This window comes from Corvus cornix, chromosome 2, assembly GCF_000738735.6.
Source record: "Corvus cornix cornix isolate S_Up_H32 chromosome 2, ASM73873v5, whole genome shotgun sequence".
Classification (NCBI taxonomy): Eukaryota; Metazoa; Chordata; class Aves; order Passeriformes; family Corvidae; genus Corvus; species Corvus cornix.
The window spans coordinates 138,335,847-138,352,891 of record NC_046333.1 but is presented as its reverse complement, the minus strand read 5'-3'; the positions used below and the strand labels follow the sequence as shown (position 1 = coordinate 138,352,891).

General features: G+C 32.5%; 1 protein-coding gene across 3 annotated transcripts in view; it reads left to right on the top strand.

Annotated features, from left to right (window-relative positions):
• The window catches only part of CSMD3 (CUB and Sushi multiple domains 3), a 613,513-nt gene that overhangs the window by 237,252 nt on the left and 359,216 nt on the right, over positions 1-17,045 (top strand). The window contains exon 7 of one of the 3 annotated variants that reach the window (XM_010404839.4): positions 8,792-9,100. The exons of the other annotated variants lie outside the window; for them this stretch is intronic. Coding sequence (XP_010403141.2) covers positions 8,792-9,100 — 309 coding nt within the window. The remainder of the gene's footprint in view (positions 1-8,791; positions 9,101-17,045) is intronic. 3 annotated transcript variants of the gene reach the window in all.

The window sequence follows — 17,045 nt, the reverse complement described above, 5'->3', positions numbered from 1 at the left end:
AAATAAAAGACAGTAGTTTCATTTATAAATCATTCAACTTTGCTTTATAATTAACATTTATTCTGCTTAGAGATTAACTTTATTTATTCTGAGTGAGAAATAAGGGGAAAATAACACTTCTTGTTAAATGTAATGCTATGCTTTGCTCATAGGCACTGTATGAATATGAGACAAGCACAGGCCAACAGCTTCCTGAAGGCTTGAGAGCTCGGGGATCAGGATTGAGACTGGCAGTGCAGGGCTTTTCAGCCAGTGTTGGTCCCCCTGCTGCAGGGAGCAGAGGAGGCTGCATCTGGAGGCAGACCAAACCTTGGGCTTTGGGCATCTCCATGGAAAACAGGACAGGCCAAGGCCAGGCAGGGACATTACCCCCATGGCTAGGTAGAACAGGAATGTGGGAAGAGGGGGACAAACACTGCTGTGGCATCACTGGGACAGGGAGTCACGGCTTCAGCCTTGAGGCCATGGACCCATAGGCATGGGTGGTGGGAGGCCCCAGGAAGGCTGGGCAGTCCTGTTTTGGCCCATTAGAGCCCTCAGAGTCCTGACAGTCATTGGAGAGCACTTCAGTGGTGTAAGATACATAGAGAAAATAGTGTATGTTTGGCATACAAAACTTACAGACCAAAAGTTAGTTGGGTTGTAATGGACTTACATAATATAACGTTTGCCACATAATCTTGTTATCACCAAAGGGAACACAATTTATTGTTATTCTAATTAATGTTTTAATGGTCTGATAGTCTAAATTATCTAATATAGAAAAGCATCAATAATAACAATAATGCATTTATAAAAGTTAAGAATTGCCTGTCTACTCTCCTCTGTATTTCTTTTGTCTTATTTTCACCCTTTTCTTTGTGTCCCTGGGTGGGGATTACAACGAATTGAAAGCATCCAAAGATCTGTTAGGAGGAGTTTGACACTCCTGGACATGAAGAAATGAACTTCCTCTTCATTCTTGGAGTTCAATTATTCATTTTTTTGGTATATTTTCTTAACATAGTCTGCTTCTTTCTCATTGTTCTTTACTAAAATATGAAAGTTGCACATTAGTCTCTCTCAGCCTCACTAAGTATGTTGCTTGCTATGCAGGGCTTATGTAGCTTTATCACATCATTACTGTATGCAGTATTATCAGAGCACAACATTCCTGAAATGCCATTAGGTCAAGAAATATTCACTTGACACCTATGAATTATCAAAAATAGTGAAAACAACCTCAGGCCAAGGCAAGCCCACATACAGAATTTATGTGTCAATGTAAATTCTGTGGCCTTGTATTACTAATGGCAAAATTGTACTTACTAGTCTGCAGTCTCTGTTAATTTTGTGAGACATAGGTAAGGTAAACAATGAAAAATACATGCTTAAGTATTAAGATTTGTATTCAAGATACCTTTTCTGCAACCTTGTCTACCATTTGGCAAGTAAATGAACAAACTTTCTAAGGAGTTTACATTATTTCTAACAAGTACTAATCTGTTTAAAAACATGTAATAATTTTAAAAATATATTAAATATATTAGCTATTAAAATAATCTTCCCCGTAGTGAAGATTACTATATTGGATAATTTATCTTAAATTAGTTTAGCAATCTTCTGTAATAAGTTTAAGTCAAATAGCTTCTTGATGCCTAATACTGGATTTAGAATCAAAAGTTTGGGCATTTAGCCTGCTTAGGGCAAATATTAGTTAGACACTCAAGAGCAATGGTACAAACATTTTTTGCTGTTAATAATAAGTGAAAGAGATTATTACTGGGTTCAAGATTCATTATTTTCTCATGTATCTGAACTTCATTGAAAATATTAAAAAAAGGAGTGTCAGAGTCATATCAATATATAGTTCAAGGTTTAGCAAGTATTGTTCTGTCTGAAACTGTATATTTGATTTTAAAAAGCCACTTTGCTTGCTTATAACATTGAACAGATATTAGGCAACTAATACTAATATTCCTCTGGGAGTAAGAGGAAAGTGAGAATTTAATTTTATTGAAAAGAAATGAGAGCACTACAATATGATGGCGTATCCATGGTGATACAAGAAACAGAATTAGAAGTCAGAACCTTTAAATTTTAAGTGTATCTTTTTGTTAAATGGTTGCTATATAAATTTTAATGTACATAGTCTTTATAGTAATCATTCTTTTGGATTTGCTTATTTGATGTTATCCTATCCTTAAAAAGGGGAAATAACACTCCTGCACTATGATTCACAAAACTTTCAAAATTAGAAAGAAAATAAATATGTAAGACAATATTGGCAAGGCTTTTTACTTGACAAATACAATAAAGGTATTCTTTTTAAGGCCAAGAGATGTGAATACTTTCCTTTCCCAGCATTATATCATTCATTTCATTAATTTTTGTAATATTATTGAGAGTCTTGAAGAATTTTTAAGTAGTATTTTCTGGATTTTTTTGTATGTTTATGTTTGATTACACAGATTTATGTTACATTGATGCATATGTCTTTTGAAAAAAAAGAAAAGTATGACTATATGAAAATAATTATTTTGTATTTCAAATCACTCCTTTCTCATTTACTAACATTCGTGTTAAGTTTTGGTTTTGTTTTTTGTTTTTTTCTTAAAAGTAACAGGCCTTTCAGAAAGTACTTTCTCACTTTAAGTAAACCAACTGAAAGAACATTATCCATATGTGCACATATGTTGGGCATTTTCATATTTGCTTCTATTGAAAAACCATATATTGCTGCAATAAAAAAAAAAATGGTAGCACTCTGTCTATGTCCTGATTTTAGTAGTAAGAAAACAAATCATGTTAGAGCTGTTTGGCAATTTGTCTGAATTTCAGATTTCCAAATGTAATCAGTTTGCTAAAATTAAGATTCATAAATTTACCATATTTTTGGTATCTACTTAAAAAAGGTGATCTTAAGTTCACTGAGAGAGGCATATGGAAGATCACAGAGATATGCATTTGTCTATACTGAAGTATGACATATCCCCTGCATCACTGAAAATTTCTGGTTGTTGCTTAATTGTCACTTTCAGACTGTTTTGGTATGTCTTACTGCAGCAATTTATTTACGTGTAAAAGTTTACACAAAAAATAGAGAAAAAGAGAAGAAAGAGGTAACAATAAAGAGGTTGAAAAAAAGAGAGCAGAAAAAGGCAAGTTTAAAAAATTCATAAGACAATGCAGTAATGCAAAAAGGCAAGTTCTAGTACCAAAAGGAAATAAAAATGAAATTCTGAATCAACTCTCACAATTGTGGACAACACGAAAACAAAAGGAACCAGAAGGACTTTTTTAAAATTCTGGCTAGACAGCTTTTGGAGTCTTTGCTATTTATAGAAGTTCAGGAATCATTGCCTGTTTGAACTAAAGTCTAGAAATTTGCTTTGAACTGTATCTTTTTCAGTCATGCGTTTCTTTAAAACTACAGTTTTATTTCTTTTCTGAATAGCTGGAAGTTGAAAATAGATTTTGTCAGATGAGTATTTTATGGCAGCCCTTAATACTGATTTTATGTTCTAAAATATGTGTTTTATGTTATGTTTATGTATCTGTTTCTTTTCTATTACAATTTGATCCTAAGAACAGGTAAAAATACTAGAAATGTATGAATAATAAACAAAGTGATTTTTTAAAATAATAAGTCTGGAATGACATATGTTAAAAGAGTCAAATAAGCTGTTATGTCTACGCAAACTTGAAAATTCCTTTAACAGATACAGAATATATTCTTCTAATTAGGTTTCTAACTTTATTGGAAATTTTTTGCAAGCATCAGATACTTAACGACAGAGAACATCAAAGAGAACAGTTAATTAAGATAGGGAAAAAAAAAAAGCATCTTTTTAATAGAATGCACGGGTCACTCCAAAATTAGTTAAGTATAGGAAGTTTTAAGTAAGGCAGCTAAATAAGCCTTGACTAAAAGTCCTTGAACATTTGAAAGAAGAATGAAGATACAGTTATTATTCTTTTTAAAAATTCTATTTATAATTGTAACTACCTCTTTTTCTCTTTAATGAAGTATGCATTTATTTTTTTGCTTGACTGTCTACACTTCTTTCCCAATTACCCATTGCAAAATGATAGACTGGCTTCTTGCTAATAAGATAGACAGGAAAAGTCCCAGGCTGACCTCATGACAGTCACCTTATTAGCACCTTCCTGTAGTCTGAGTCCCGTTTAGGGTCATCTGCATTAATGACCTTTAGCCTTGTTTGGGAAGTCTGTGGCTGGATCATATGTGTCACAAGAACTAATAAAGTCCTGTACCTTTATTCATCCTGAATAAACAGGACAGTGAATATTTCTATTTGCTTTCACATTTTGACTCAACATGGTTCTTAGGAGCTAATCAGCAAAACAAACTCTAATGAATTAGAATAGCTGTTGGACAGTAGCCTTAGATCCCATTTGGTCTTATGAACAATTTGCTTGTTTTTATCTGTTCTTCAAACACTGAAATAAAGAAAAATTAAATTTAGAATATAGTCATAAATGGGCCAGACTTTCTACCTAGAGTGCAGTAACAAGTGGTATACTACAGATGTCTATTCTGATACAAGTTCTCTTCAATGTGTTTATCAATGAGCTTCAATCAATGACAGAGAGCAGTCTCACTGGATTTGCAGATGACACCAAAATATCAGTCATTATAGTCAAGGACCAACAGTCAATATAGTCGAGGACAGGCTTGCCATAGGGACACAGACAAGTTGGAAGAATGAGCCAACAGAAATCCAGTGAAAATCAGCAAGGGTCAGTGTAAAGTCCTGTATTTGGGTAGGAAGAAACCTTGGCAACAGGACTGTCTGATAGCTATGACCTCTGCTGAATAGAGCCTGTGTGTTGTGGCAGACAGCAGGCTGAGCAAGACAGCAGTGTGCCCTGGAAAGAAAGAAGGCCAAAAGCATCCTGAGTTATATTAATAAGAATGTCATCAGTAGATTTAAAGGGAAGGATTTTTGTCCTTGTCTCAACACTTCTGTGACCATAGCTAGAATAGTACATTAAGATTTGGGCTTCATGACAGGGAAGATGAGTTTTTCAGTGAAGCAAGTTCAGTGGAGGGTCACCAAGATGGTTGAGAGCTGGAGCACTTACCCTGTGAGGGAAGGAAGGCTGAGCAAACTGAGCTTTTTCAACCTAGAGAAGAGGGGACAACTTACAGGAAAGCTTTCCCAAGTCATAGTCCTCTAAAACAAAAAATAAAAGGTCATTTTCAACAAGGATTTTCACTCTGTTAGATACCGTTTTCTGCCTTATTTTTGTTTCTGGTGAATGCTTCTCAGAGTGGGCAAAGGTATTTATTATCTCCCTAGATTGTGCCCTCAGGAATCACTCATAAAAAGTTAGTCCATTAGATTAATTGCTAATTGAACTTTCACTATGAGTTTATCTGGGGTAAATTTCCTTTGGTATCATGTTTACAACAGGAACCCTGTGTATACTTGTAGCATATTGCATATGCAAAGTGTGTGCATCTAGCACAGATTCATAATCTATTTTTGGAACTTTGTTTCAGGCAAATGTCAAAGGCTCTTGCCTCTTTTCTTTACTAAAAATGATCCTGGAATCAAGAACAACTTCCACTTCTTTATAAATAGAAAGGCTTATGGGTCTCCCATATGTTTGCATTATACTAAGTTTTAACAGTAGCAACACTTTTGAGTAGTGTCTTGTTAAGACTAGTTTTCTGAACGGAATTTCTCTGTAGATCATCAGCTTGATCTCTTTTCACTTCTACATAGCTCTAAGTTTTTATGAGTAAATACTACTTCCAATCTTTCCTTGTGTAAGGAGGCTAATTTGACACATGAAAGGTCCTCAGTTTTACTGGTTTTTGTCTGTTCTCCTTCCACAGAGACTCGCTTAGAGAAATGCTGGTCCAGTCTAGTAGGTCTCAGACTGTTTTGAGTGGGTTGGTTGGGTTCTCTTTCTTTGTGACGCCATGCCCTAAACAACAATTACTCTTTTTAACCACTGTCCTCACTGCTTCCTCATATGATTCAGCCTAGCAGTTCCTCAAACTACACATCTTTTCTGGCTGATTGTGAATTCAAAGTGATTCTCTGCCTCTGAGTTGACTTCAGTAGACTGCAAAATTTTGGTTTAAGCTTTTCCCAAAAAGCAGAGATCAATCTTCCTTTCTTCCGTTTTGTGCCATTTATCATTAAAAGCTTTTCGTTCCTTTTTTTTCTTTTTCTTTTAAACCAGAGTATTAAAGTAAAACAATATAGGAGTATTTCTTTATTACATAGAAAAATACAATATTTAAAATAACCTCTTTGACAAACTGAAATGTCAGATGTTACTGGACAACACTGAAGTGGAGAGTATGGATTTAAAATGCCCATGCAACAAAGGTGCTTCAATTAGTCTAAGACTGTTTTCCCAAAATAAAGACCCCAAAATTCATACTTTTGCAGATTAAAAATTATATATACGGAAACATTGATGGATCTTTTCTGTGCAGTAGCTGATACTTACAAGATTGCTTATACATAACATTATTTTTTTCTCAAAATCTTCCATGTAAATCAAGCCATGTTGTTTAACTTTACTGATCTTCTGCATGAGTTCTTCAGTGTAAATGAATGTGAAAGCCTAACAAGTTAGGTGTTCTGTTTGAAAATTGCCTCTGTGTCAAAGCAGTACTTTTCAATGTGTAAGCTTTGTAGCTTTAAGTAAGTTTAATTTTTCTTGCTTTTTTCTTTTGAGATGAACTCTCCTTTAAGTTTTTCTCATTTAAAGTGCTGTGCCTATTTAAATAAATAGGATAGACCATGACATTTGATTGAGATTCTGAATATAGTTTTGCTTTGACCTTGATATTGGAAGCAGATGAATGCCTGTTCTTGTACATTTGCTTGCATGATAGAGATATGTTCACATAGATTTTGTTTTAATAGTAGTGATTATGTAACATACATTAAGTTTTCTTTGTTTTAAACAACATTTTTCTGTTCCAAAATATCTCTTGGCCATGCATTTGTATTTTCTGTGTTTTAAACTTGATACCAGTCTGTCAAAATTTATTGTATACTGAATCATAAGTAGTCTAGATTTTGATATTATGCACTGTTGTGACAATTTTCTTCTTTTATTATGAAATAAAGAATAAAAAATGTCTAGATCTATTTTAGTTACTTATATCACTGTCATCATAGGACAGTAAGTAGTTTTGGGTTTGGTCTCTGACACATAAACCTGGAGCTTACATGGTACTACTCAGGTTTTTTAGTTTTGCAGGGGAAACCACCACTATGATTTAGAAGTGCTGTATTACACAACTGATGTTAGGACATTGAATGTCAGATAGCAAAAATAGTATTTACCCACATCAGCTTTATTTGTTTTCTTTATAAAGCTAACATATCCTGTTATGTTAGTATTTTTAATAGTATGATAAAATAAACCATTTTTAGCCTAAAATTTCTGCAGTAATCAAAAGAGACTATTAGCAAGACTGAGTATTTTTGATATGAGAATCTCTTCCATTAATTTATACAGAACATTTGAGAACTCTGTCAAGAGATGTGATATACCTTGTGCATTAAATATACTATATAATGCTTAGTTAAGACTCCTCTGGGAGTCTCATTTCCATTTTCTAGTGGACAGGTTTTTCTAAAAGTGTGAAAACTCTCGTTGCTTTCCATCCTGACATCACCCACTACATTTAAAGGACAAGTCTCAAAGTATGAGAAGAGAGCGCAGAACCAAAAAGAGAAGTATGGAATATTATTGTTTGAATGACTGTTCAAGGGGCCCTAATCATTATTATGAAATAAAAAAGCCATGTTTTAAAGATACTAGTAAAATATAGTACAGTTTGTGCTACATCAGCTTTGTTCGACTATGTTTTTATGGTGAATTTTGTTATGCATTGCCCAGTCAATTATTCGTTCCAGTCAAGATGGAGTTTCTACTCTATTAAGATATTCTAAATGCTTACAGGTGAGAGACTTGGCTTCCAAACATTTGCAGCCAAATGTGGGGGATGGGGAAGAAAGAAAATGTTAACAAAATATGGAAAAATTGGCCCTATATTTTGAATAGTAGGAACCTTAAAAATGCTAACAATATTTTCACAAGCAGTGCATGGACAATTTTTTTAGCTTATTGAAACATTTTATATGTGAGGGTTTTTAGTAAAATAATCTGGTCTATTACAGAATTTAGAGTGCAAAAAGAGAATTACATATGAAGCCTTTTTACAATGTTAAGTATAAATAATACTGCTGACAAGTTTTGTTTAAATGTGTACCTTTTATTATTCATCTACACCTGGTCTCATGTCAAGTCTAAATGAGCTTTTAGACCCCTCTCAAGGGATCTTTGATGAAAATAATGAGCATATCTGAGAGCCTTATTAGCAACTGGAGTATGGCAGATTTTTCTGCTACTTAGGTTAGTATATAATGCTGCCATTTCACTCCTCAATAGGATGGTTTCCTAGTAGGGGCCCTATTAATGATATAGCTGTATATTTTGCTCTAGCCATGCTCATTTCTGAATGTGCAGGGCTGGAAATTATGTGCTGTCATTAAGACTGGTAAAAAAGTTTAAGTTTTGAGGACATTTAAATCTTAACATGTAATATCACTATTATTACAAAATGTTCACTAGCATTAAACAATGTTCTGATTGCTTCAATTTTTTAAATAAAGCCTTTTGACTTTCCTCTTTTCATGTCAGTTGTCTTTACTATGTTAAACAGAGGGAAATTTAATTTTTTAGATTGATCAAGAAAACACAGTTCAAAAGAAAAAGTTAGCATCCAGTACTACTGTGTGTCCTACAGGTTCTTCTACTTTCATCAAAACTGCCTCCACTGGTGAGTTAGAGGAGCATATTGCGGCCACTACTGGTGCCATTACTGTTGCTAGCACATCTGCTGATGTTGCTGTATCCAGTGCAGTGACCACCTGTAGACAATCTGCTGAAGAACAACGAGTACAAGCTATGAATACAAGAAAACCAATTCTGGAGTTGGCTGCTTACAAGGAAGCACTCTCTCTTCCTCAAGCAAATTTACAAAGCACAAGAAGACGACCAAGAAATGCTGAACAGATAGAAAGAGCTAAAGAACTTGCAGTTGTTACTCATAGAGGTATTGGATATTATTTTACTTGTGCACATGTAGTTATGAAAAAATATTTTGTATAAATTAAAAATGAAAGTTCAGGTATCCATTCAGGAAGTGTAATTGAACCAAATGGGAAAGGGATTAAATCTGCCTAAATTTGAGTTCTAGTAGGTCATTCAGATGGAAAAATGAAATTAGTAGTAATATTGTCTTCATTATTTAAATTGTTTTGATTTCTAAAAAGACAAAATGTACATATAAGGAATTTTCTTTTCATGTGGCTTTATAGTTTCTAGCATTATATTTCACAATAAAGCTTAGTGTAAGAGACATCTGATGGAAGTTTTGAGAATTGAGATTAGAATACTCATCTATTCTGCATATTTGATTAGACATAATTAACCATAGCATTAAAAATGTACTTTATAAATAGCTGCTGTTCTAAACCAGTAGGTGATGCAGTTGTATTCGTCTCCCTCCTGCTTAAATCTTCAGCAATATTTTGTTTTTTAAAACATCTGTACATTTTTATTCTATCAAACATGAAATCAATGATCAAAGCAACATTTAGAACACTAGGGAATTCAGCAAATATTAAAGTGCTAAAGCTAAAGATTTTATATATTTCTATATTGAGATGATCTAATCTGCATGCTAAAGTATTAATAATGAACAACATTTGGAGTATAAAACAAGCATTGTTTGCTGCGTTAAAAAGTAAATGTTGATATCTGAAACATGAAGGTGACAAAAAGTAATGCTGGAATGTCTTAAGTTAACCAACAGATATTCAGAAAAAAATTGCATGTTGGTGTGTTTTTAGACATACACAATTTCAGAAAAGGATCAGCTTAATTTTGCAGGCTAATGTTGTTGAATACCATTTATTATACATTTTGAATTTTTATTGTGTGCTTCATGTTAATCAATTGTACATGAAAAATTCATAAACACAAATATATTGATGAGAAGCACCTTTTATAGCACAAGACATTTGTAGAAATCTCATTATATGTTTGATGATTTGTAAAGAAGTTTTATTTGGAATCTGTTGTCTTACTGGATAGTCACCTAGTATAAGTTATTGTAGCTTCATTTACTAACACCTTTTGAAACAAGAGCTGCAGTTCTCCAGAATTTTAAAATATATAATTTAAATAGAGTAACTGAAAAACAAACACTGTATTTGGTTTGCATATGAAATAGAAATAATTAAACAGATGTTTATGTTTCATTTGCATTAATTTCAGTGGAAATCTGAAGTATTTTCTGGTTATTGACTGGTATAAATTAATCAACAGTTTGGTTTGTACTGGTTGTGTGGCTATGCATTAATTTCAAAATGTCTTTGGTCAAGTTTAAAAAAACAGGCTTGTTTTCAGTTATAAGGGAGTTTATGAGGATCTGTATTAATATCTTCTAATTTAAAGATGTAAGAATGTACTACTTCGGCAGCTAAATATGGCAGTAATTGTGATACACATATAGTTTTTTCCCATTTCCTGTTTGGAATCATTACACTACAGTGTCCTCCCCGCTGTTTTCTCAATGTTCCTTTCTTCTCTGACCTATTCTTTAATATAAGATACAGGTATGGCACATAATTCTAAATTATTTTATCATATTGAAGTGCTAAACATTAGATTATGAAAAAAAGGAGAATAATTTAGACACCAAGATACTGCTAAAATAATGTTATGGTGTTTATTTTTCACAAATTAAAATAGTACTACAGGTACGAAACATACAAGTGAAATCAGACTTGTATGGACCTCAGTGGAGAAGAAAGCCCATATCTAGTTCTGTGTGCATTTTATTCCCTCATGCAACATTGAAAGTCTTGATTTTGCTAGCATTCATTATACTAAATATTTAAATTTTTTTCCTGTGTCTGTGACTCACAGAACAGTATATGTGTTCATGCTGTTAAAGGGATATTCCTATACTGAGTAAAAATTTACCATTTTTACTCAGCAAACATTTTGATAACAGCCATTAAAACATATCAAATGACCTTCAATAAATAACCTATAATTTTCTTCCACAAAATATTCCTTGCTAAAAAGACACAGACGTATTTTGAAGGAATTTTTGTCAATGTGAGATAGCTGTTAATTGACTTGAAGAAATTTCCATTACGGAGGAACGTTCCAGAGGTATTTATATAGAGTTTCCTGTAGGTTACTACTTAAGTATTTTAATCTCTCTTTGAAAATGTATTATGCACAGAAGTCTAAAAACTCTGCATATTAAATAACTATGGAATTATATCTACTTAAGAATTTTATATTAAAACCTTCTAAAATTATTTCTCTGTTTAATAGATATTAAAAATTAGTTTTTACATTGGAAATGCATTTTTTGTAGTGCTCTAGATTGTAATTTAAGAATTACACTCCCAAATTATGCAAATTAATTCATAATTGAGAAGACAAAATTTTATATACTAAATATAATTACTAAAATTTACTGTTTCATATACACACTATGTATGTGTGAATATTTGAAATTGTAAAAATTTATTGTACATATAGATGTAACTGTAGGCTTTTCTGAGAATATTGCTAGTAAGACCAGAATAGTGCAGTTTTATGATACATTAGCATTGATGCAAAATCATAACTGCAGAAAAAGAGTAGTACTGTTGGCTTCCATGCGATTGTTCTGTGGATAAGGTCTTTCAGAATGAGTAGACAATAGCAACACTGTTTTGTTTTGCAAAAATTTTTTTGAAGTTTATGCATGAACGAGATGTATAGAGAGAACTAGAAGTCTATATGTACCCAAAATTCTACTGCTAGGTGTAAATTACCGTACTAGATACACTACCTGGACCTCAACAATAATTTAAATTGTGTCAAAGGCTGGCTGATGAATATCTTCTCTAAGCTTATTAGCTGGATAAAGAAACCCTAGGTGCATTTGGTGAAATATTTTCCTTATAGGTAGGGAAGTACAAGTATCATTTTATAAGAAAGTAGTGAGATCTCTTGAGGAATACTGTACATGATTATAGTTTCTTCATCAACAAGAATTCAGACTGAATCAGATAAATAAAGGTAATGTAATGGTGTAACATTTTCCTGATCATCCCACCTTACAAAATACCGTGTAAGACAGGATGAAAGCATAAATTTTGAAGTAAATGTCAGTATGTACAGAACTTAAATAAGGACAAGTTAGTACATAATATATAAAAATTTTTATTTGGGAGATGAGCAAGAAGAGTTCTTGTTGTTGCAACAATGAAGCCTTGTAGAAGGAGGGAGTAACTAAGGATGAGAGGCTTACTTTCAAGATGCACCTTGATAGGCTAAAGAAAAATATATTTAGATAGGATAGCTGATAGTGAAACACAGCACCTTTTGGGTCCTCAGTTCTAACAAAACCAAGTGGTCAAATTCAGAAAAGTTTATCTCTTCTGTTCAGAAGAAGGGGGGGAAAAAAGGAGATCCCTAAACCCTTCCACTCAGCTAAACCAAGGAACTTCGAATTCCCAGATTTTAGTAGAAATTCTTTCCTATCGTACAGTCACAGTTTCTAGTATGGTCCATATTTTTCAGATGTGAAAACAAGAAGGCAATTAAACATGATAGACACAAGATAGAAACATGATATTTCCTTGTTTTTTTCTTTTTTCTTTTTTTTTCCTGTTAAATATTTAGGAATTGTTGGCTTCATCATGACTAAAGTAATAGAGGATAATCTGACATTTTTGTTTTCTACTATTTGTGTTTCATACAGTTTAGTAATGCTGTTAGTCCTTTTGAATTGTTCTATAATTTATATCAACTACATACTTTACTTATTAAGGCTCTAGAATTTTTATTTGTGTATATGCATTCACCATGAGAGAGATTTTAGAACATTTTCTTGTGAGGGCTTATATAGCATACTTTTACTGTCTAAAGATATGTTAAGAGGCATATGGCCAAAAGCTAAAAGGCATTTGTACAGTATGCTTAATAATATGACTTAAATTTTGGTCAGCCCTGAAGTGGTCAGGCAGTTGACTATTGATTGTCATTGGTCCCTTCCAACTATTCTGTTTTTTCTATTCTATTCTGTTCTATTCTGTTCTCAATGTTCATTTTAATATGGAAATACACATACATAGTAATTAAATGGCCCGAGAAACAAATGAGTACCAGGTGCAAACAATGCAAAAAGACCTCTAGTACAGTTCGTAAGTCATAAATTAAATTTAGAAAAAAAAACCAGTCTGAAAAAGAGATACAGTAGTTGAAGAAAAAAAATTGCTTAGCAGACTCAGGCTCAAATAGTGCCAGGAAGTCTTAATGGATGACTCCAGTCATCATCTAGCAGTTCAAAAGTGTCTCAGTGCTTTCTTTAGGAAAATTATTTTCAAGAGACCTCTGGATTCCAAAAAATTTCATGACTCCAAACTTCTCTTTTCAAAGAGCAGAAATGTCACTAAGTATTTGCAAATTTTTAACCATATATTCTCAGTTTGAGGAAATACATATGTTTTGATAATTTTACTTAACTGTTTCTTTACAAAATCTTATTAATTTTACTGATATCTCCATTCTCTTTCTCTGTGTTTTCAGCTCTATTTTTTTATTACTTTCCTGTAAGCTTTTATAATTTCTCTGTCCTTTCCCCTTTCTTCTTTAAGAAGAGTTGTCTATCCCAGCTTGCCTTATGCTTTTTGATATCTGGCCTTATATAGCATCTTAGTAATGGCCAGGACAAAATGAATCAGGGAGAAAAAATCTTGCTACTGGGTGTTCCCTATTAAAACAGCATTTCTTTTTCCTTCTGTCTTACAGGAGAATTTATGATGGTAGAAGGAAAGAAGATTTTAAGATTTGTTATAGGAAAATAAATAATTTGCTAATAAAACTTTTGAGAACAAAAGCATGTTAAGAGAAACTTATCTTGATTTTTTTTTCTTTTCTTTGAAAGATTATAATGAAAGTGTATGATAGATCATTACATTGGGATTATTCAATATAAAACTTTTAAGGATTTGTTAGAAAATATGTATTCACATATCCTAATTTTTTGAGGTACTTAGAAGGAGCAAGAGGAAAGGAGGAGTAGGGACAGAGAGGTTTTTTGAACAGCTGTTAAATATTTTTAAGTCTAGTAGGTAATCAATGTGCATATGTCCTCAGGGTTTTTTTTTTCTTTGTTTTTGTAAGTGAAACCCAGAACTAAAAAGATGAGGGTTGAAGAAAGTAAATGTATTTGGCAGTAAGATTATTGCATTCTACATTTCTAAGATTATTTGTATATAAGAAGATTTGTATATAAGAAGTTTTCTTCTTGGAAAATTTTAAAAGTTTCAAGAAATAAGCATAACACAAACATAATCTAACACTCAAACACTTAATCCCTGAATTATATTTGTTTAATATTTCGTAATACTTTTGGAAATACCCACTTAACATGTGCAACAAATCACATAGATACATTCTGTTTGTTGGATGAACTTTATAATGGATGGTTTGTTAATGTTGAGATTTTTATTAGAGAAAAATTGACAATAATGTCCTAAACTTCTTGGTGTCTTTGCACTTGGAAGTAGGAAAGGAGATAATTTGTCATCCAAAAGTCAAGTCTGGAGTGGTTAGAAGGGAAGAAAGGGAAAAAGAAAATCAGCCATACTGATTTCAAAAAATTAATTGTGTTAATGTTTTAATTGAATTTTTGCCTTTTATACTTCCCTGTCAATTTTCTTCTATGAACTTGTTTTTCCTATTCATGTTTTTTTCAGTTCCTGCAGCTCTTAACTGTTCTTCATTACGCTATTCATGTTTACTTCTATAATTGATATTTGTCTGATGTGTTGTGGCATTACTTTCCCTCGGTATTTCCAGTTTTCTTCTTTTGTCCACAAATTGCTGGTATAAATCAGATGTATTTTAGTTAGAATGTAAAAACCAAATTATCAGTAGTGCAATTATAAATTAATATTAAAATACACATATTAACCATACTTCCTTCATTTTAAATAATTATTTTTTTCAAATTAGAGAAATTGATATACATAAAATATAGAAAATACTAGAAAAACTGTAATTTAGATCATTTTATATTAGTAATACAGTGCAGTAGTTCAATGTAGTAATGCAGTAGTTGCAGTAATTTGAAATATAAATCTTCTATACAATTTGATTTGACCAGGGGACTTTAGAGGTTAAAGGGGCAGAGGATATGGGGAAAAGGGTGGAGGGTGTGGGTAGTAAATGAAAAACTAAGATCAGCTCATGTAAAAAGTGAAAAATTTATTAGTATGAAAAGTGGATGTTTTCACCACTTTGTAGTCTGTTCATCTTCTGTATGGCTCTTCATATTTAAGAAATTGTTAACCCATGAAGTTCATGCTGTACTACAAAAACTGATGAAAATCCATGTTCTCTAATGCTGACTTTCAAGGTGCAGAAAGGTTGTAGAAGATAGTGCTACATTAGTTGGTGTGTTGGGTTACAGTGAAGTTTATTTGGGTAATCACTAGATTTAGAGATTTTTCACGTAAATTTCTAAAGCCTGAAGTGCCATCATATAAAAATTAAATAAGTTTCTATCTCTTTCCTCCCATGCCCACCCCATCTGTGCAATCTCTTAAAGTGGTGATCTCTAAGATACTTGGATATTCAATACTTGCATTGTTAGAATTTGGAAATGCTGGATAATTAGTTGTATCACATGTGTAGTCAATATGATGTGAATATAAAGAAAACAAAAAAGGAACTGACTTTCATGAGAGTAGTAAGTTCAGTGCATTCAGGCAGCAGATGTACTTCTAGAGGAAATACAATGAAATAGACATATGCCAAAGAGGAACTGGAAGTATCATGCATAATGTATCTGGCATATTTGCACATGCACAGATAATGCTGGGGTCCAAAGTATATGATGCATTTGTTTCTGTCACTAGAAATAGCAGTTGTTGTGAGTAAAATCTGCCATCATCATGTATCGAAGATTTTAAATAATCAGTGAATTACTGGTTCTGCACAAGTCAAAATCAGTTCTACGCTGTATTCCAAACAAATTTTTTTGGTCACTTCAGAAAGCAGATGATGAGTTAATTACTCTTTATTTCTCAGATAACTCATTTTCCAATAGTATGATATTTTTGCAGATGTAATTTAAGTAGGGATGTACATACAAACTTGAAATAATGGCTTTGCTGTTATCATATTGTTCTCCATCTCTGTTAGCTGAGTGATAGTGAATATCAAGTAAGAGTAGTTCTGGAGAAGGAAAGGACTTTTTCCATTGTTCTGTATAGTTACTTGAAGTAATGCACCCTGAGTGCCTGCTTTGTATAAAACAGTGGTGGTTTAGCCCTCAGCATTTTAAATATTGTTTATATTTGATTTGAAAATTTACAAAGTATAGAAATGATGAGAGGGACACTTCCTTTACATAAATGCTGTTGCATAACCAAAACAAAGACGCGAATTTACAGGTTGACAGTGTTTTAAATAAATATCCTTCACTTGGCTATATACCCTGATGCTTCTATATTGTAGAATCAAATTTTTCTTGAAATTGATTTCTCGTTTGGCTCTCAGGACACACTTTTTCAATGAAGTCAGAACTGTGTCAACTGAACAATCTTCATTCAAAATGAATTTTTTTTCTAGTGTTTGAGAGCTTGCTGTACTTAAGGTTGTTATTCAGATTTTACATCTAAGTGGGGGTTTTTACGATATATATACTTAAAACTTATTTACATGAGGCCCTTTTTTAATGCAGTACCTATCCTGAAGTATAAAATGCTGGAATTGTCAGACTTAGTCCTCTCTTACAAGTGTTTGTATGTAGCATGTCTGTATACATGCAAATATGAATTTGCAGAAATATACACAATTACACAACCTTTTTATTAAAGAAAAAAAAGACAATATTTTAATTTTTATGTGTGCCTAAAATTTTCCCTGTAAGTGTTAGAATCTTCATTATCTTACATGGGAGACAATTTTTGGTGAAA